Raw genomic sequence first — 22014 nt, forward strand, 5'->3', positions numbered from 1 at the left:
CATAGCAACCCTGGAGGCGGGGCTACAACTGCATCCGCGGGAGGGGCGGGGCGTCCCAGCGCACGCAGCAGGGGCCGCAGCGCCCCAACCCGCACAGTGACAGAATGACAGAATGACAGAATGACAGAATGACAGAATGACAGAATGACAGGGGTTGGAAGGGACCTGGAAAGATCATCCAGTGCAATCCCCCCATGGAGCAGGAACACCCAGATGAGGTTACACAGGAAGGTGTCCAGGCGGGTTGGAATGTCTGCACAGAAGGAGACTCCACAACCCCCTGGGCAGCCTGGGCCAGGCTCTGCCACCCTCACCGGGAACAAGTTTCTTCTCAAATTTAAGTGGAACCTCCTGTGTTCCAGTTTGCACCCATTGCCCCTTGTCCTGTCACTGGTTGTCACCCAGAAGAGCCTGGCTCCATCCTCCTGACACTCCCCCTTTCCATATTGATCCCCAGGAATGAGTCCCCCCTCAGTCTCCTCTTGTCCAGCTCCAGAGCCCCAGCTCCCTCAGCCTTTCCTCACACGGGAGATGCTCCACTCCCTTCAGCATCTTTGTTGCCCTACGCTGGACTCTCTCCAGCAGTTCCCTGTCCTGCTGGAACTGAGGGGCCACAACTGGACACAATATTCCAGGTGTGGTCTCCCCAGGGCAGAGTAGAGGGGAAGAAGAACCTCTCTCGACCTACTAACCACCCCCTTTCTAATCCACCCCAGGATGCCATTGGCCTTTCTGGCCACAAGGGCCCAGTGCTGGCTCATGGTCACCCTGCTGTCACCAGGACCCCCAGGTCTCTTTCCCCTACACTGCTCTCTAATAGGTCATTCCCCAACTTATACTGGAACCTGGGGTTGTTCCTCCCCAGATGCAAGACTCCACATTTGCCCGTGTGTCCCCCCCTTCCCTTGCTCAGACCCAGAGCAGGATTCACACTTTTTTTTGTGAGGAAACCACCCCCAGGACACCGACTTTGGGGGATTTAGGCCAAACCAGCTGTTTCCAGGCTGCCCCCCGCTGAGGAGGCGCCTCTTGCCCTTCATGTCCTGAGCCCCCGGACCCCGGCACTGTGATCGGTGACAAAGACTCGGGCATTCCAGGAGAGAGTTTAATACAAAATGTACAAAGCCAACGTTACTGCGTTTCACTGTGCAAACAGTAATATTTACTAATGACAATGTTTAAAAAACAGTATAAAGCATGGTGGCTGCAAGTACAAATAAACTTGAGGAAGATAAGGGGGGTTTTTCTACAGACACCTGGCCTGTGCGCTGGCGCAGCACGAATTAATCTCAGTGCTCACACACCTCACTGTGCATTTTTTGAGGGCAAAGACACAGGTACAACGTCACCCAGAAAGGCCAAGCTTTGAAATTTTAGATAAAAGCATTAAAATAAATTAATTAGGAGAAATACAAACAACACAGGCGTGCAGAAAAACTCTCTGGGTGGTTATAAGGGCTTCATCGTTGCTGGATTCTGGATCCGGCACATCTGGGGATAAAGTCGATGAGGGGCCAGGATGGGAAGCCCAGGGCAGCTCGGGCGGTGCACTAGGATCCCAGCAAGGAACAATGTCACCTGTCCAGTCTGTAGGAAGAGCTTGTCCCAGTCCCGTATGTATTTAGTGGCTAAAGTAAATTCCATTTCAGTGCTCCAAACAGCTTTGAGCTGCGACAGAGGACAGCGAGGTGCCCTCCCCAGAGATTTATCAGGAGCCAGGACTCCTCCAAGTCAGTTTTCCTTCTGGAACATTTCCCATTAACTTCTAGGCTATGGGCAGTGCCTGCCAGATTTTGTCCTGTAATACATTAATTGCGTTTCTACATTAAAAACAAACATTAGCTTTGCAGCTGTTTAAAAAAAAAAAAAAAATTATTATACATTTTTAGTAATGTCCTCAAGAAAAAATTGATGGTGGGAATATCATAAGTTACAGAACATTGTGCAGCAAAATTTAAAGAGAGACTAAATATACCTGCATAGAAAAAAAAAGAAAAAAAGAAAAAAGAAAATATATTTATCTGACCTACAAAGATATTTAAAAATAAGAAATCAGCCAGACAATAAAATAATTTTGCTCTGATACACAGTAAACTTTCCTTCCCAGCCACCAAGACAATATTTCCAGGCAGGATCTGAACAATGGAAAAGTACGTACAGATGTAATTCTACAGCTCTCTTCTGCACCTGCTGTTGTGTGGATCTTCACCTGCCAAAAGGGCACCAGCACCCCGGGAACTGCCCCACAGCAGCTCTTAGAGGTGACAGAAAATTGGTGTCACCAAGCTGCATCTGCCCCAATTGGCTACCATATGCCAAAGGAGCAAAAATGGAGAACGTGTGAAAACAGCCAAACATCTTTCACTCCATCATCGCTCTGAACTGCTGTGTGTACTTCGACAGCTCCTCAGTTTGATCCTGCAGTTCCCTCATGGCGCCTGCGTTTGGATATTGTATCGCAGCGTTTTTGGTGGCAAGCGCCAGGTTCTTCAAGAGGCCGCAAAACCGGCTGCTGCCATGGAGAATGTCGTTCCGAGCGTCTCTTTCTTGAGTTTCCTGGCAGAGAGAATCCACTAACTTCTGCCCCACCATAATGATCAGTTTGCTGTGGGATATGAAGACTTCGGGTGGCTGGTTGTTGCTCAGACTATTAGTAAATACGGCAATCGCCTTGTGCAGGGCACCGAAACACAGCTTACACTGCTCTGGGAGAGCAATTTTCTTTGCAGACTCCTGCTTGCTTTGGATTACAGTCTTTTTTACAGATGGCAAAACCTGGAAAAGAGTTAAAGAAAAAAACGAGACTCAGCTTGAATGTTTCTTTATTTGCTCTACCCAGTATTCTTCACGTTTCTTCACTTACAGGGAGTTTTGTTAGTTAATAGTCTCCAAATTGCCCCAGCTCAGGGGTCTTTTACAATAATCTATTTTTTCATAAAGTACTGGACTTCAAAGTGGTGTTTTCTCATGATTGCCTTGTTTCCATAAACAAATGTCGCTGAACACAATTTTAAGAATGGATAGCAGACAAAGTGCTATAGCTGAACATCCATCCTTCCTACGGGCTGCACTTCGAGCTTTCACATAGTACAAAACACTTAGGCTTGATCTTTAAAGGTGCCGACTTTATGGGGGTTATGAATTATTAAAACTGTACGGTATCAAGAGGATGAACTATGAGAAAACAAGTAGATCTCTATGTATAGATATGTGTGTCCAAATGCAAATTATTTTGAATTTTAGCAAACACAGAAATCAGGGACCAAAAGTCCTCATAAGTAAAAGTTTTTAAAAACAGAAATACCTTTGGTTTTGAATGTTTACTCTTCTTTGCTACTTCTGTACCTGAAATGATTTTCTGTGTCTATTACAAATCAAAATTAAAGCAAAGTTGAAATGGTTTACACAAAAATATTTAAATATAAACGCGTATTTCTCTTATTTGGGTGGAAACAGCTACTTGCCATACAGCCTTCCTGTTATGGGCAACAATGGTACATTTATTAGAAGCCACTGTAGGTTTTTTTTCTACTAACAATTTAGTGTCTTATCCTGCAAGATCTAAGACTGAAACCAACATCAACAAAGCATAACATTTCCTAAATTCTAGGGACAAGCCAGCATTTCTCTGTGAAACTGAGAGTAGTAGACATTTGAGTAGATCTAAGAAGAATTATTCTAACAAGCAAATTTGATAATTCACAGCCAGGGTTTAATTTGATAAACCAAAAGTTTTTACAAAAGCATGCTTTCCAATATACCTGAAGTTAGAAAATTAACAATTCTTTAATAGTGGACTCAGAGTCAAGGAAAATGTACTTGCAAGAGAAGAACTTTAGTCAAAGGAGAAGAAACCAATGGCTAACCCCCAGGTAAAACCTGTGTCTCAAATGGATTTAAACAGGAAAGCTAAATTTTTTTTCTCAGTGCTGGCTGGGTAAATTATGAAAAGCCAGTTCTCTTTGTTACTTATAATTATGGATTATTCTACATGTGTCATCTTGCACTCTGAATTCACATGAAGTCTGGAAAATAAGAAGTAGCGCAAACTGAATTTGACACCAATGCAGAGATAAAAATAGTTCTAATAGCTCAGTACCTGCAAACAATCAGGAATATACAGTAAAATCCAGTGATACAAACCTGTAACTGAACATAGTCACAGTCCTCAGGGGTGTTTTCTTTCGGTTTCTCAGAAGAGACCTGACTTTGGTTGGGTTTATCGGCAGTATTTCTTTGAAGTGAATCTATTTCTATTCTTCTCGGCACCGTGATTTGTTTTGCCACTTTGTATTCTGGGTTCACTTTGGATTGCTTCACTTCTTGTTCCTTCTCATTCTTTCTGAAGAGGAGCCTTCCGTTGGCGATGATGATGGATACGAACCTCTTGATGTCATCTGGAACCGTGCGGGCCACCATAACAAAGCGATCGAGATCATCGGGGTTGCTCTGAGGTTTCCTGAGGACCAAAGCCTCTAGTGACCAGTTGCAGCTGTTTAGAGCTTCTCTCGTTTCTGTTAAGATTTTGAATGAGTTAATAAGGATTTCCAGCTGTTTTTTAATTCTGGTCTGAAGTTTGTTATCAGTGAGGTAATAGGCATTTACCTTTACGACTTGAGCAAAGGCCAAGAATTCTCCCAGGGAAACTTTTACGTGATCGACTGCTCTATGAATTTCTTCAATGCTTTTCTCTAGGTGCTCTTGTAATCTCCATTTACTGCTCACAAAGATCATTAAACTCGCGACCGAGCTGGATACACTGTGCTGTAATCTAGTCAGCGTCTCTATGGCTACCCCAAGGTCCAGTTTAATCTCTTTGACAGGCTCTTCTGATGATGATGTAGAAAAAGACTCAGCAGAAGAGTTTGATGATGTAGAGAGCGTGCTGCTCCTGCTGTCCACACTAGACACGGATAATCCGTCTTTTTCCAATTTGGCATCTCTTGAGAGCTGTGAAGGGGCACTGTACGCTGGGTCTCCAGAACTATCGCTGTTTTTTTTCATCTCTTTTTTGGACTGCACATTGGTGGGCAAACCTTTTGGAATATCATAAACGTTCTCTTCAGAAATCAGATTCTCAGCTTTCGAAGCCAGGAGACCCGAGGGTATTTCACAGCTGCTATTTTGTGGCAAAAGGAGGATGTCCCGTGAGGGTGGAACATCATAGAGACGGATATCTGGAAGTGTTAATTTCCGTTGTGTTGGTGGAATATCGTATAGTTGTGGATTTACTACTTTGGCTTCAGTGTTTGTTGTTAGCGCCTTGTACCTGGCTGGTGGTACATCGTACAGCACTTGCTTCTCTGAGGAATGGCCAGAATGGTTTTGTTTCAACCCTGTTTTTTCAGGTGATACCGGAATATCATAAATCCATTCTGACTTCCGAGGATTTGGCAGAGTATTGCAATGGCCCCAGAGCTTTTTCTGAGATTCATTTTCCGAAACATCAGTTTCTCTTTTGGGAGGGACATCATACAACTGCAACAGAGCACACAAGATTTATAAACAGTGTTTTTAAACAAGGACTAAGAAACAAAACCAAATTCTCAGAGCATGTAAATGTATGCAATGCTACTAACATCAATGGAACTGCACTATGGAAAGACTAGCCCATAATTTTTATTTTCTTTCTAAAAAATGCACAAGCTACACATCTGAAGGTTAAAATACTTTGAGCACAGGTGATGAAATTGCACAGCAGTGTCCCCAGCCAGTGAAATCTGTGGGCTCTTCCCTCTCTCTTTTGGGGTGGGAAACTTTAATAGTTTTGGGGTGGGAAACTTTCATAGTTTTCTGGAATGGCTACAAGAAAACTGAAATGCCAGTTTATTTATAGGTAACATCAAACACTGAGTTGTACAGAATGAAGAAGGTAAGATTCTATCCGCCTCTGTGTAAGAAAACACTTGATTTTCCAGTATCCTCACCCACAGTCATATGTATACCCTGACAAAACAATAAATCACCAACAGATACAACCGACCATTCCCAAACAACTGCAGCAACTTTAAATATTTATTTGATATAAACTTGCTAAGCAGGATACAGATCTCACCCAATGCCTTAAAAAAGTGTGTGTACAGCTGAAATCGCAAAGCTGGAAAATGCTCTGTTCTTGGGTAAGAAACCTGAAATATTTGACACTCAACTCATGAAGAGTTTCCATTGAGGCATTTTCTTAGTTGTGACATTTCAAATCAGCCCTTTCTTCAAGGATGGTATGTGACACACAGTAGGGAGGAGAAGGGAAGCCTGATCCCCCTCAAGGCTGCCCCCTAAGCCAGGTGTGCTCTAGTCCCAAAAAAGGTGACAGGAGAGTGCTGCATGGAATGGGAACAGTTTTTATCTGCTTAAATGTTCTATCTGCTTAAATATTACAAATGATCAGACAGTCAAGAGCGTAGGGTATTTAATTTGCTTTCCACACTGTCATAAAGAGAAACTGCAAGAGATCTTGTTGCCTGCAGTCTAATAAGCAAACACAAACGGAGTGCCAGCCCTTGTCCTGATAGGTGCCCTGCCTCTCCAGGGGCCAGGTATTACTTGTCCCTTTCTTCTCCTGGGTAGCAAGTGATAGGACAAGAGGAAATGGCCTCAGGTTGTGCCGGGGAGGTTTAGATTGGATATTCGGAAAAAATTCTTCATGGAAAGGGTTGTCGGGCATTGGAACAGGCTGCCCAGGGCAGTGGTGGAGTCACCATCCCTGGTGGTGTTTAAAAGGCATTTAGACGAGGTTCTTAGGGACATGGTTTAGTGCTAGACTGAGGTTATGGTTGGACTTGATGATTCTGAGGGCCTCTTCCAACCAAAACAATTCTGTGATTCTACATGAAGGACAAAGGTTTGCACCGAGGACATGCTGGTCTTGTCCCCGCAATCCTCACCTGCGAACACAGCCTGAGGGAGGTTGCACACCTGTGCCCAACATCACAGCAAGGAGAGGTTATTCTCTTGTGTCCAACGAATCTTACTTACATTGCCCGCTGGCGAGTCTTTCTGGATAACAGTTCCTGCCTTTTCTGGGCTGGGTGGGATGTTGTAAAGCTGCTTCTGCTCCTCCTGAAAACGCTCGGTGGGTCTGACCAGCACCGAGCGCTTTCGTGTGCTGGGCGGAGTGGCACCGCTCTGCGCAAAGGGGAAAAAAAACAGCTTGGCTTCAATTCTTTTATATTCCTCAGTGAAGACTTGGGTGGATTCAATGGCTCCCAGGCCATACACTGCGTAGCTCCAGGTTTGGGCTACAGTGAGATGTAGAGGAAACATGGTGACATTCGCTTTCCCCAGGGGAGCAAGATCATGTAACAGGACAGTTCAGCCGTAGATGCAACTGATGTGTTGCCCTTACCCTGAACACGTCACGGTTACATGACCTAATCCCTTGCATTTTGTTGCCCAGGAGGCGGTGGTGTGGGTGACATTTGGTTTCTTTTTGTACGTGCACTAGTGATTCTCCTGTAAACATCTTGAAATCTTCCTGATCAAATGACACAGAGACAAAGCACATTTCCTAAAGGATAAACCAAAGCAGAGGCTGACACTGATACTGAGAATTCATCTGTGCCCTGGAACTTGGTGAAACCAAAAGTGTTTATTAGAAACATACCAGATTTAAGACACATTTCTCTAAACGTCTGACAGATTCAAAGGAGAACTGCTTTATGTTTTGAACAACCCTAAAACCAAATTATTTTCTGCCAGATTTTATAAAAAGCAATCAGAAAACCACTATAATTTACTTTAAAAGCTATTGATGTTCTCAGGTCTGCTGGGGGGGACGATGGCAGGACTGACCTGTGTGAGCGAGGGCTCCTGGCGCTGTGCGGATGGAACATCATACACCTCACTCCTGATATTTGGCACTGAAGCCCGGCATGCTCTTGGGAGAGTAAACAGGTGCTTGGATGGGGAGAAAAAACACATAAAAATAAAAATAAAGCAAGCTGCAGTGAACAGCAAGCTCAGGACATCTTTGACAACTCAATTAGTTGAACAGGCCACCCTTAAAGTAATCACTCTTAAGTGATTAAAAGCCTTTCAGCTTTCCATCGATGGTGATAGACAGGAACTCAACTTACAAGCAGGCAGGGGAATTTTTTCCCATAATTCTCCTTTTCTAGCATTTCTGCTTTATTTCGGAGAAGATTAGAACTGACACGTACAAATGAAAGACAATCTGCCTTACTAACCAAGTGAGGGAAAAGACTTGGAGAAAACCCGGCTTTGGTTATCACTTAAATCTGTAGACTACCCAAAAGCAGAACCACTAAAAAAAGCAAGCGGGGGAATTTCTACTTCTCCAGTCTCTCAGAGCCATCGGGTCAAGCCATGTTTAGTGGGAGTAGAAGCAGCAAAAAGGGACAACTGAAGTGCGTTATTCCACAGTTAAGAAAGACTGACTTGTTTGGAAGGAACCAACACAGTGGCCTTGATGTCCTGTCCAGCTCCATGAGCAGAGAAGACCAATATGGGAATTACATTATTTAGGTCAATTACAAACTAATTCTCCTGTTTGTTTAAAACATATTTTTAAGAGCTATGACTAGATCTGTGGGACAATAAGTCAAGATGCCAAAATATGAAAGCTGGGAAAGGACTTTTATTTATTTATTTATTTAAATCAACCCCAAAAACATGGAGTTCTGTTCATTCAGCGTGGGTTTAGTCTGGCTCTCCGCAGCTGGTTTATAGATGGAACATTGAAAACTACTGACCCACAGAAACACTACTGTGTTAGAAGAAATGATTTAAAATTGGAGCTAGTGTCCTCCATCATGTGAGTGAGTGTTGTAGCTACTAAATTTAGGAGAAATATGGAAGAGGAACAAGACTGCAGCTTTGCAACTGCTTGCTTTGTCTTTGTGAAGGCTCTTAGCTCTCATCTGAAGAAAGCGAATGATGAGTGGACACAAATCAGTCCTGTGTGATACGAGCCATCTTCCTTGCAAAAAAGACTTTCCTGAGCAGAAAGGGTAAAAGATAAATGGTATCAAGAAAGCCACCCTTAGCCAGGTCTGTTTTCAGATGGACAGATCTTAGTATATAGCAAAAAAGGAAGCTCACTGAGTATCATAATTTACTATGACTTTAAGAAAAGAACATTTTAAAGTACTTTCAGTCACTGAAGGTACGTGTGCAAGAAGGTGCGTGTGTATCAGACAACTGATTAAGAAGCGACAAGGCTTTCCTTCAGGGTGAAAGCACACAGTTTTTGACGGATTTTGGTGTGGCTTATTGCCTTCTATCAGCTCCCTCTGAAGCTCGCAGCGGCTTTACCAGCTGCTTGGGGGGCAGCTGAGCACGCCAGGAACTTTGCCAGTTGTCCAGGGGATGGACTCGGAGCGGCCCGAGCGCTGCAGCTCCTTCTGCGCTGGCAGGGGCTGCTCAGCCCCAGCGCCTGTGCGGGGCTGGTGCCACCGCGGGGCAGCTGGTGCAGCGACAGCTGCCGCCTCGTGTGCGGGACGCAGCAAATATCGACTTCTAAATCATAAAAGCAGGATAGGAAAACATTTTTCCGCCCTTTTTTCTTTCTCTGTTAGAGTAAACAACGCTTAGGTGCGTAAACTCACAAAATGACAGAGACAGGAATGGCCACAGAGCTCTTCAGTCAGCCCACCCATTCGGATAAAGAATACTAGATGATGTTTGCAGCTTGATTTGGAAATGGAAAATTTATATCAATCTCACATTCAATTTGCACATACTTTCTTTAGGGTTAAGAATGTGGAAAAATCAGATCACAGCAAGTGCAAAAGGGTTTTTTGTAGCTTTTACTCAGGTTGAGCTGGCAGTTATGGTGTTCTTTACTTCTTGCTCTATTATGCAGCTGCTTTAAACTGTCAAAAAAGCAAGAGGCTACAGAATATAGAGACTTTCTTATGTTGCCCAGAGCAGTGTTTCTCACATGATGCTATAAGCTTTAGTAAAATTGATGGGAGTTTCCTAAACACCATTTATTTGAGTGGCTTTGCTGCAAATTCCACTGAAACACTCAGGCCTTTATTATTTTCCCACTCCCAATGGCAGTTTTAACAACAACATTTGTTTATACTCTTACCTGGCTTGTTGAGCTTTGGGTCCTTTCACTGAGCAGCTGCGCAGCCAGGGCTGGTACCCGACACATTCCTTGGGCGGGGACCCTCGCCGGAGATTTAACCCACCCCTCCATCTTCTCGTAGGTAGATGACAATGTGGTGGGTTTGGGGACGGAGGGAACCTGGTAGATGTTTTGTTGGCCTGACGGCGACTCTGCAGAGCTGCTGCGGGTGGAAGGAGGCGGCGGGAGGGCCGGGGAGGCGGCGAGGAGCTGGAGGCGGTTGGCGGGGGCCAGGCCCTGCCGGCCGTGCAGGGAGCATTTCCACCAGCCCTCGCTGCCGATCACGTTTTGGTCCAGAACCGTCAGGATGTCGCCTTTGCGGAAGGCCAGCTCGTCCGAGCACTCGGCCTTGTTGTCGTACAGCGCCTTCGCCAAGGCGTTCTGGAGAGAGAAGAAACACTGTCTTTGCACCGTTGCACCAACTAAAGCCTTCATTGGTTTCTGGCTTGGTGTTTATCTCTGCCTTAATTATTCAAGCCCACCTGTTTTCACACTAAATAACATTTCTCAGAACACTGGTTTCAGAGAGTTAAAGGTTTGTAGCCTGTGTCTGCTACGTTCAGTGAAGAAATAGATAATAATACTGCAATATACTTCTTCATCACCTTGTCCTCCGAGGCTCTGCAAGAGCACTGCTAACATTCAGTACTTCAACTTATTACTTACGAACATCCCTACATAAAAAACAGGCATTTTTCACATTGGCATTCTGTGAATTCTTTGTAAGAAGCTACGGAGAAAATACATCAACCATCCAAAAATAAAACTTATGTCGCTCTGCCTGTTACCCAGTTTATCCAAGGACTGCAACTGCACATGAAAATGGTTAATTATTTTTTACCTAAAACCAACCAAACAAAACCGCAAATGAAAAACCCCAAACCACAACCATGCCCAACCTTACTTATTTTCATTTAAACCTTTTATTTTCTCAGAGCCTTCTGAAGACAGACCTCTCAATGTCAACGCTACCACCGGTAACACCAGTCCCAGAAATCCTGCTGAAGGGCCTTGGTACTTGGGAAGATCCAGATTCCAGCTTGTTGTGTCCATGCCCACCCCAAACTGGACAGTTGGGTCCCACAATTCAGAGCATCCCAGGCTAATGATTTACATGACACATTAGCTCAGGGAAAAATCTAATTATGCTCACAGTGACACCCAACAAAGCTCTGCTGGCTGCTAAGTCTTCACAGCAGGTCAGTGTTTCTCTCCATCACACAGTATGTGTTGTAGCATCTTCATAGTGCTCTGACTGTATTTTTTTTTTTGAACAGCAAAACAAGGAAGAATAGAGTAAGCGACCTTTCTAAGATTACAGAAAATCTGTGAGATAGTAAATATTCTTATTTCCCAGCTTCTTGATCACAGGGCAGCTCTCCTGTCTCAGCTGAAGCCCATAAATTTCTGGCAATCGTGAGTGTGTAGATCACCATGTTTTATTTTTAGCATTTTGCTTACTCATTACAAGATGACAGTTAAAAGAATGAAAAGTAGCAGCAGCAGCCAGCTTTATTCACCTGAGGCATTTGTGCAAAGGGTAGAGCTGTGGACATTGTGTTTTTCAGTACAATAGACCATTTGCTTTCAGCTTTAAAATGAGACTGACCACTTCCCAGCCAGTGGGACACTGCCTGTGTTTCAGCATTAGTTTCTAATCAGAAAGTGCAAGTAACGTCCAAAGAGATAGTACACAAACAGGAAACACGATGCCTTGTATTTTTGTCCAAAGCATTTGCTGTAAAGCAACAGCTGGCTTGAAGCTGCAGCAGAAGAAAACCAATTTGTCCTCTCAGCTGATGGAAGTAGCCTGTTGTTAGCAGCACGCGTTCCTTCATCAGGGTGGCCATGAACAATGGCCTTTTTATGATCCATCAGCAGCTGCCAGAGATGGACAACAGTCCCATTTACCTTCTGTCCCAGCCTGGTTAAAACAGTCATCTTGCCTTGAACATGGGAGCACATTTTCTGTTTGGACAATGCCAAATGCTCTGAACCACCTGTGTTGAAGTTGAGCCTCCAGGAATCCCACCACAGAGTGTAGCCGGGGGTGCTTGGGCTTCACATATTGCTACAATCATTAAAAAAAAACAAAAACAAAAAACCACAAACCCAAACAAACCAACCAAACAAACCCACCAGCCAACTTATCCTGTTATTCATCAGCAACACTTCTAGATCAGGCTTAAAATTTGATCCCTTGTTGGATGCTGTACAGACACCCTAGAGACCCTCTTCTTCAGACCCAAAGAGGATGAGGATGGGCAGAGGAACTCTCCCCCGTTTGCAAACATGCAGTTGAACTGGAGGAGCCTTATCCAGGCACACATAGGAAACGGGTGGCGGAGCCAGGAAGCCTGAACTCGGGAGCTGAGCCCTGTCTAGTGCGTCAGAGAACGAGACCGTCCTTCCTAGTTGCACCAACACAAACAAGGGGAAAGTTGGGTTCACATTGTGGCTTTAAAAGGCATCTAAATGTCGACATTTCCCCTGCTAAGTCTTTCTTGTGGAAATAGCTTGCTAAACACATGGGTTGATTAAGTCCAACAATGTATGAAATTGCACAAGTCCATTTTCAAGCCTCATTTGCTTTAGCATAAATACGCTGGTTTTCACTAGTTCAGAATTTGCCCTGTACACATCAGTGAGAATTTCTGCAAACAGTAAATGCAGACAACAACCCAAGTTATACAGGGTGAGGAGATATTCTTCCCGTTCAGCAACATTCAAACGTGACTGCAGCAGGAATCAGCAGGATAAGTTATTCCAGCTATTCTCTCATCTCTTTTCCTAGAAACTGCTGGATCTGCTTTGCTGCAAAACAAGTGAAGCAGAGAACAGCCAGGTCAGTGGAAGCACCAGGGAGGTCCAAGCTCCATTCAACAGCCGAGCTGTTCTACAGAAACCTTGTCAAAACTCAGCCAAGCAACTTTTCATTTGGCAAAGTGAGATGAATATATTCAGGGGCATCCACACTGAAAACTTAAATTTTGAACTGGCACCATGAAAGTCACAAAGTTCCTCAACAGGGGAATCTCCTCACTTGCAGCACACGTTCCTTTGGGTTTGCTGATAAAGCTTTCCAAACATCCAAGGGCGAGCAGCGCGCAGCGAGACCCCAGTTCAAAGCAGAACACGGCGATTCAGATTTTGCAAGGTGGTCTCAGATTCATGGAGCTCAAATTAAGGCACAAGGGCTCACATCAGCAGGCAACATGCATACCCAGGAACCTTCGAAATCATCTCAATTGCAAGCCAAGCAAAGGGTTCAAAGAAATCATAGGACACTTTGGGGAAACCTGACCCAGCTAGAACAAGAAATCTGTCCATAGATCATCACATATTCCATCCATAGGGCTGGAAATTAAAAACTTAAGATCTTAAATAGAGAAGTGATGGAGACAGACCCCAACCTCCAGATTATAGAACATGGATTAATTGGAAGATTGTCAGAGCTTTACAGGCCAGAGCTCTCAAATCAGAGGGGGGAAGTTGGAAAGGGGAGAAAGAAAAGCAAATGTTCTTCCATTTACAGATCTACAGCCAGTTTCCAGTAACAGCAGGTGCAATTTTACAGACAAAAGTTACAGGAGGTTTATGGCAGGTGAGAGCTTGATCCAACAGCACCAATAGCTGAGGTCCACCAAGTCTATCTCCAGTTGCATGGAGTGAGATTACCTATCATACAGGCTCCAGCTCATCTAATGTGGGGCTATTTGTCAGAAATCTGGCCCCACCTACACTTTCGTCTGTCTGGGACATATGTAAAGGATCGCTCTGGCAGCTCCTCTCTATCATGTAAGTAGAAGCATCTCTGACCTGCCATTGACTATAAACAAGTACCACATTCCCAGGATTGCAGAGACCTTACGGGAAGCTTCGTTAGGAAAAAGCTGCGCTTTGGGGCCACTGGGATCTGCATTTTTTCTTTCTTACCAGAGGAGCGGAAACTGGCTGTCTAACGCTATCATCCACCCGGTGCCACCCAGGGCCAGCTGTGTGGACTTCTTCGTTATTTTATGTGGTCTCGTTAATGTGTCCTTACAATAACCAGCATGTACTAAGTACTAAAGCAACACAGATGAGATCAAAGTGTTTTTCCTCCTTTGACGTTTGTTGCTTCTTCCCTGTCAGCAGCCCTGTAAAAAACCTCCCAAGACAAAGAACATCTTAAACGCCGGTTCATCACCCATGAGAAAGCACCTCGGCACACAGCGCTGTTACTCTTCTCTCACCGAGCGGATTTTAATGAGACGATGACAGAGCACAGACCTAGAAAACATCCTCTGCGACCTCTTCCTGAGACTTTGTTCTCCCCACAAAGAGTCCATGACCTCGTTAGAGTAATGCAAATTACTCACACGTATCAAGCCAACCACACTGAATGGATTTACAGTATAAGAGCTCCGGTAACACAGGTTCAGTTAACTCAGGTGCGAAGAAAAGTTCTTGTGTAGCTGGAAGTGTGTCTCCTTTTACCGGATTGTAGATTAGATGTTAAGATATAATAAGTCTCCCTACAAACAGGAATTTTTACATCTTTGTTGTATATCTTTATCCAGCAATGCTCCCACTACAAAACCTGATGGCCCTTGGGAGTCCTCAGAATGAAAGCTGTTCACTCATGTTTATTAATGAAGAGAGGGAACATTTTTAATGGAGAGTCAGTCAAGCTGATAGTTGTACAAAATTGTATAATTCTATGAGATAAAATTCTATAGTCTCAAAATGGAAGTATATAGACTGTATGGAAATATATATACTGACATCTGTGCTCTATATACACAATAAATACCTGTGCTAAGGCAAAAAGACCCCACTATTACCAAGATCTCCTGATCCCTCTCCTATCCCAATCCCTACCCACAGCCTACAGTACAGCAACAGGAAAACCCCACCCTCATAAAATACATTCAAATGTTGCTAGAAAAATCCTTCATGAATATCAAATGATAATTTGAGCATTTTACCTGCAACTCTGCCAAAATAATTTCTGTACCCCCCTTCCCACTGGAACTCCAATTCACTACTATGTACTGCTGCACATGATACACAGGTACTGCAGTACTGCACAGCATTTCAAATTTAAAATAAATGGTTTTCATCTATTGTCTTAAAATTGCCTTTTTTAAAAAACTGTTGAAATAACCTAAAAAAAAAATAGCTTTAATCACAGGAGTTTCTTTCACAGATAAGGATAAATATTTTTCAGCTGCATTTTGCACATTAAAAAATAAAATCTGTAAGCACTTTTACTGCAGGAAAATGGAACTTAAAATATTTGATGAGAAGGAAAAGATACAACTAAAAGCAGCGAGCTGTTTGCTAAACAGTTTGGTTCATGCATCAATGACACCCCCTGACATGTTTACAGAACCGTTTCCAGTTAATCTCTTCGCCTCTGAACGAAGGTGAAGAAATAAACATCCTCCATTGCCCCGTTGGCTGGGAACACGCTTCCCAGAGAAGTTATTTTAAATGGTGGACCGAGTTGAGTCGATTTATATTTTGCCCAATTCAGTTAATTACAGAGAGAGTTCACATGGGCAACATAAGGCAAAAGAATTTACCTTAAGTGCTCAGATCTTCCTCTACCCGCATGTCCCTCCTGGCCGTGGGCTCTGCACGTCCCACTTGCTGTGCAACATTTGCTGTGACTCGCAGAAGGTGCTTCTACTTTATTTTTTGTTTTGTTTGTGTATTTTGGAAAACGTGTTCTTGTTATACAAAGTTTCAGATCTTTTTTCTGTGAGCTTCAGCAAGGAATGAATGGCAGGTCTTGCTTTTGTTGCCTATTCAAAGGGTTGATTGATTGATTTTTGGAGGGTGGAGCTGGGGGATAATCATTAGGTTTTAAATTCTGAATGGTCAAATTTTCAAACTTCAGGTAGAACCACTTAGACAGAAATTGTTCAGCTTCACATTAGTCAGTGGGGGGAATTACAAGCCAGTTCTGATGATGTTCCCCAAACACTCTTTTCTCCACAGATGTAGTTAATCAAACTCTAGCTGTATTAAAACCAACAGAAACCTCCCCATTTTCAGTTCAATCAGTATTTCATTCCCATTCATATTATTTTTGCATTTGTGGTCTTATGCCCAAATTCAAGGAAAAATACACTGCTATTTCCTGGTATTTAAAAAATTAATATATAGGTGTTTCTGGGTTTGGTTCCTCCTACTATTCAAAGGTTTTTGCCCATACGCACCAAGTTACTTCTTTGACTTTTCTAAACCTTTTAGCATATTCCGTTTTACTACAACGTGTCTCTCCAAACACAGATTTAAAGATACAGAGAGCTCTGATGAGCAGCAGATTTCTCCTGCCTCCTGAGCAATAGATGCTCCACGGTGGCCGGTAGAGCAGGGTCCTCGCTCTCATTCCTCTCTCTGTTCCTGCATCCATCTGACCTGCGGTGGGGTTTCTGCTGATGCTGGACGTGGCAGCAGGGACAGCGGGGACAGTGGGGACAGCGGGGATGGCAGGGTCAGCCACCCAAGAGACAGAGGCTCAGCGCTGAGTGTTCTCTGATTCATCATGAATCAGCAGCAACCCCACAACTCCCACAAGCTGCCGCTTCCTGCAGCTCCCCCGCTGCACTTATCTGCCCCAAACCAATTTTGGACAAAGTTGCATTTATCTGCAATGTTAACATTTCTCTGGGAAGAGCAGCGGATGGTTTCTCACCCGCGCCCACCGCTGGCGTGTGTCACCACTCCCCGGGGGCAGCCGCCCGTTTTCCATCCCCTGTCATGGGGGACACGGTGACCCTGCCCTGAGTCACAGCTGCAGCGTCGGGCTGAAGGATTCAGTTCATTTCACAGATAAATATATTAGCACAAAGCAAGGTAATGCTGGTGTGTGTGCATGTGCTGTGCTGGAAGTGCGGGCAGAAACAAAACCACAGGACTGTAAAATGGATTTGATCCCTCCACTTCTTCCCCCCTCCTCCCAGAGCGGAATTTCCTAAAAATGAACCTGGTCGCTGCTCCTTTCCTCTTTTGAGCTTCAGTTCTCTTTGCAGAGAGCGCTGCAGGACTTGGTCAATCACTATCCTCGAGTGCACAGAGCTGCCCAGGCTCACAGAACTCATATCGAAATTGGAATGATTCAAGTTATTAAAACATTTCCACTACCCGATTTCTAGTAATCAGTAAAAAATAATTTAAAAAATGTATAACTCAAGTGTTAGTCATTTAAGCTCATTACTTCCATGAAAATATGGAAAACAGGGGGTATCCTTATGGTCAGCCGGGTAAGATTTTAATAAAGCATGTTATTGCCTACTATTCATGGTACCAAACCTTACCCTTCTTAACCACACTGCTGTTCTTGATAAAGTGTGTTTTCAGCTTAACTTGGATTGTATTTGAAGAAATAAGACCATGCGCTCTGTTAGTAATGTGGAAATAAGATCAACAGCATGTTTTAAACGCAGCCCTGACAGATGCGGATTTTACACTGTACACACTGCCAGCACTAATGAAATGAGCAAAGCCATAAAATGAATTGCAACAGGAGTAAAATAATCTGGTACTTACATTGACCTTCATTTTGTTGTCTCGTGCTTCCCTGTTACTCCATCACACAGGGAGCAGGACGGGGTCTCCCCGGCCCTTCCTCTCCGGGTTCAGCCCGTGGATCAGGCAGGAGCTCTGGGGGCTCTGCCTGGAAGCCTGAGAACAAATGCCCCACATCCCCCACTCCACCTCCTGCTGCTTTTGCTGGGAGCCCCACAGCAGCTCTTGGGAATGAAGGGAGCTAATTACGTAGCAAAATTATCTGCAGAGTGCAATTGGCCACAGCTGCTGATGCTAATGAGGGCCCGGGACGGGACTGACAGATGTCCAGATGTCCCTCTGCAGAGCCCCCGGGAAACGCCTGTTCTGGGCAACCACATCCCAGTGGGGATGGACCAGACACTGAGGGTTGGATTTGTGAAGTGGTTTTGCACCTTTTACTGTCTCTCTCTTTTTTTTTTTCTCTTAGAAGTGGTTTGATGTGCTTTGAAATTTTCATGTTTAGCTCTCAGAAAACTGAACAGATCTTCCTTGTAGTTACAGAAATCCCTGCAAAATAATCTCACCCTTCAGAGGCAGAAAACCTGAGGTGGAAAGCTTGATATTAACTGCAGCTGAAGGGTTTTTGTTTATCTGATTATTTAAAAAAAAAAATTTAATATTATTAAAGAATAGCGTTATTTATAATCATTCATAGTTGCTGTGTGCTCAGCAACAGCTCTGCTCAGGTTATGCTTATGCAAATGCACAGGTTTTACTGCTTTGTACTTGTGAATATCTTGGGCTTTGCAAACTCTTACTGGTTTTGTGTTGGTACACGCTGCCTTTTCTCTGGCAAAAGTCCTTTCCTTCCTCTTTCCACGGTAGCTTCAACATGAAATTAGACGCTGACTCCCAAACCCACAATCACGTAACAAGAAAAGCCGTGCATCTTGGAGAGAAAATGCTGAATTGAAAATGCTTTCTCAACAAAATCTGCTCCTCGGGGCTGGGAGTAGGAGCAGACAAGCAGCTAAGGCAGTTGTGCAAATGGCAAAGAATTCATGGCACAAAGCAGCTCCTTTGAATGCCTTTGGACTTCCCTTCCCTTCCCTTCCCTTCCCTTCCCTTCCCTTCCCTTCCCTTCCCTTCCCTTCCCTTCCCTTCCCTTCCCTTCCCTTCCCTTCCCTTCCCTTCCCTTCCCTTCCCTTCCCTTCCCTTCCCTTCCCTTCCCTTCCCTTCCCTTCCCTTCCCTTCCCTTCCCTTCCGCAAATCCTATTTTGAAACACATATTTAGATTCATAGAATCACTTCAGTTGGAAGAGACCCTCAGGATCGAGTCCAACCATAACCTCATAACCATGTCCCTAAGAACCTGGTCTACACGCCTTTTAAACCGCTCCAGGGATGGTGACTCCTCCACTGCCCTGGGCAGCCTGTTCCAGTGCCTGACAATCCTCTCCAGGAAGAATTTTTTCCTGATATCCAATCTGAATCTCCCCGGCACAACTTGAGGCCATTTCCTCTTGTCCTGTCACTTGCCGCTTGGGAGAGAGACCAACACCTTCCATGCTCCAACCTCCTTTCAGGGAGTTGCAGACAGCAATAAGGTCTCCCCTCCTGTTCTCAGCGCTCCCGGGTGCCTGAGCTGCAGACGGGTGACAGCAGGAACGCTCAAGCTCCCAGAAACAACCTTGCGTTGTTCTTCATGCACTTGCTTGTGGACAAGATGGGAACATGTCAACTGGGTGTTTTGGAAGGAGAGATGAACTTCAGATCAACAGTGCACATTTAAAAAATGCTCTTATTTTCCCTTGGGCAGCAGCACAGTGCTGTGGAACAGCACGAGGATTGCCTGAGCACAGGGTGTTGCAGCAAGAGCTGCAGCGTTTCCCGTGCGGGCTGTGGCGCAGGTGCCTACGCAACTAGAAAGAAGTGACAGCATTTCTCTGGCTGCGCTCATCAACCGAGTTCATTTTCAGAAACTGTTTCCCTTGCGAAGGTGGAATAGTTGGGGCACAGGGGGAATTGCAAGCGTTACCCACCACAATTAAAGCTACTGATGATTGGCACGTGGTGCGTCAAGAAGTCCAGAGAGTAGAAAAAGCACGTCCTTAGTATTTTTGTATTAAACATACCATTCAAATACTATAATAAACACTACTGCTAAGGTACCAGGAACCTTATAAACAGTTCATGAATTATATAGCAGAAATAAATTTGACTTCTCCAGTTGTTACTCAGTTGAATTTGACTGGGTGTGCTATGGCTGCATCTAAAGATCTCACAGCAGAGCAGGAAATCAGCCTCCTACCATTACATTTATTTAACCATTGGCAATCCATTTAAGAAAACTGAAAATATCACACCTAGAAATAGCAACTCTCTTCTCTGTATAGAAATGGAAAATGTTTTGCATCAATTTCTGATGACTGAATATGAAAAATAGCCCTCTTATCTTTACATGCCTTGATGGAAAATTTTGAGGGCAAAAAGATGACTTATTGAACTAGTACTAAGCTTTTTTCCCCTCTACTATATGTTGTATCAAATTTCCAGGAGGCAGTTTATTTACAGTAAACACTGAGATCATAATCCAGGATGACAATAATAATTCCATTACACTGCTTGTTAGACTTGCAGACAGTAAGACAATCAAGGTACTGACTTTGAATTGAGACATTTTCTAACTCTTACAGCTGCACCAGGGTATTTTATCTATCTATATATATATATGTAAAATAATACTAGATGCAATATGAATACACAAATAAATGTAAACCCCCCCCTTATAAACAAGTTCCAGTCTTTCAAAAGAAACAAATATAGTACTTCAAAATTTCTTCTGTTTCGTGTGTCACATAAGGAAATTATCTGTCATGCAAGAGGTCACCTGGACTGTCACTGAAAGTCTCTGACAATATAACTGTGCCTCTGGTGTTACTACAGGACAGCAGTGAAAACCTTGAAGTTATATATTGACAACTATTTGCTATTTGGGAATCCTGCTTTATTCACAGTCTTTCCCAACATGACATTTCTTGCAGTTCGTAATTCTGGCGCAACGAAAAGGGCAGGGAGACATGAGGTACACACCTTGGATAGAACACCAAACATTTCCAACATGGCCAAGTGCCATGCTGAATTCAAACATCAAACCCTTCTCTAGGACCCATTTTCTTAACTGTTCATGTGCTGTACTCAATAAAACAGACATACCTTTGCAGTTCTGTTGATTCCTGTGGTTTTATCCATCGTTGTCACTCACCAGCAGCCTCGCTTGAGCGATACAGATAATTACAGGAGGATGACGAGACTTCGGCTTTGCACAGTCACTGGCTATTAGGAACTACATCTCAAGAAAGCACATCTGGCTGCTCTACCCCTAAAAGCATTTAGGAATTTGTAGAAAAGATTCTCATGAATGATGATTTTCCATGACAACAGATAGGATTAAAAAGAAGATTAAAAAAGCCCTATTAGCACCTACAAGTGAGAAGTCTGTCTGCAAGTGGAATTTTCCTTGATCTCTCTGTCACCAATTTGTCGCAACTAACCGCAGTCAGAAGTCTCACCCTTCTGTTTTGCTACATGGTCGTGTATTTCCTCTTTCAGAAATGCAAAGAATACCGGAATACTACGCACCACAAGGGGCTGCACAACGCCTGATAGCAGGCAAGACTGCCACAAACATATCAGGTCAGGATTTTGAAGCTGACATCTTTCATGCCTTTCAAAGTTGCCTTAACTTTTACAGCACCGACACCATGTTTTGTTCTGAAGGGGATGAGATAGCTGTGTATCACCATCCATACCCAGGGTGAAGGAGGCGTGAGGCTCCTGGTCGCACCAAGGCTGAAGCACGAACACAAGGACACGTGTGGGCTTTGGCTCCGGTCCTGCAATATTTTCTCAGCAAGTAGAGCAGTTTTGCTGCAGCATCTTTGAAGAGTCCCTTACAGCCACACAGAGAACTTCCTAACCTATAATGATTTTCCCTATTTTTCCTCTATTGCAATTCAGTTTTTCCTGGCATTCAGTCGCTCTGGTGCAAAGAGCCTCTGTGTCCAGGAACTGAGAAATATGTATCCCAGACAAGTCCACCCTCTGAAATGGAAAGTTTGAATCTGTTTCAATGCGTGGCAAACAAGCCTAATTCCAGAAGTGGCCTTTTAGGAGAGACTTTCCTAGAGCTGTGTGGTGGCCACTGACCTCTAAGTCAACAGGTCAAGGAACGCTGAAGGCCAGAAGATACACAACCATCATTATTTGTCTCCAAAGTTGCTTTGCTTTCGGGTCGGTGTGACTTGTTGTTCCCCATGGCATCACCTTGCCACGTTTTCACAACAGCTTGTTCCTGGAGAGGCAAGAGTAGGTTATGTGCCGGATGGACACAACAGACCTTTGGGCAGGCCAGAGAC

At 44.1% G+C, this 22014-nt stretch overlaps 1 protein-coding gene across 3 annotated transcripts; it reads right to left on the minus strand.

The window, feature by feature from the left end:
• Positions 1 to 1097: 1097 nt before the first annotated feature.
• Positions 1098 to 21139, minus strand: CASS4 (Cas scaffold protein family member 4). Of its 3 annotated transcripts, XM_082065176.1 has the most exons (7): positions 21084 to 21139; positions 20813 to 20978; positions 10055 to 10474; positions 7792 to 7896; positions 6976 to 7125; positions 4144 to 5478; positions 1098 to 2775 (listed from the first exon to the last, which is right to left on the minus strand). In XM_082065176.1, exons 2-7 carry the CDS (start codon positions 20846 to 20848, stop codon positions 2362 to 2364), a joined length of 2460 nt encoding a protein of 819 aa, XP_081921302.1. In that variant the 5' UTR covers positions 20849 to 20978; positions 21084 to 21139; the 3' UTR covers positions 1098 to 2361. The 3 variants fall into 3 exon arrangements, with proteins under 3 accessions (XP_081921302.1, XP_081921301.1, XP_081921303.1); XM_082065175.1 differs by having other exon boundaries at positions 20813 to 21120; XM_082065177.1 differs by lacking the exons at positions 20813 to 20978; positions 21084 to 21139 and adding an exon at positions 17636 to 18584.
• Between the last annotated feature and the right edge of the window lie 875 nt (positions 21140 to 22014).

The sequence above is a fragment of the Streptopelia decaocto genome, assembly GCF_964273445.1.
Source record: "Streptopelia decaocto genome assembly, chromosome: 14".
Lineage (NCBI taxonomy): Eukaryota > Metazoa > Chordata > Aves > Columbiformes > Columbidae > Streptopelia > Streptopelia decaocto.

What these genes read in the sequence shown, in the direction of transcription:
- CASS4 (XM_082065176.1), bottom strand. Translation starts at nt 20,848, where the DNA reads ATGGATAAAACCACAGGAATCAACAGAACTGCAAAG. An exon ending in GAATCAACAGAACTGCAAAG is followed by an intron (nt 10,475 to 20,812) that starts GTATGTCTGTTT and finishes TTCTCTCTCCAG; the next exon opens with AACGCCTTGGCGAAGGCGCT. An exon ending in CCCAAAGCTCAACAAGCCAG is followed by an intron (nt 7,897 to 10,054) that starts GTAAGAGTATAA and finishes TCCCCATCCAAG; the next exon opens with CACCTGTTTACTCTCCCAAG.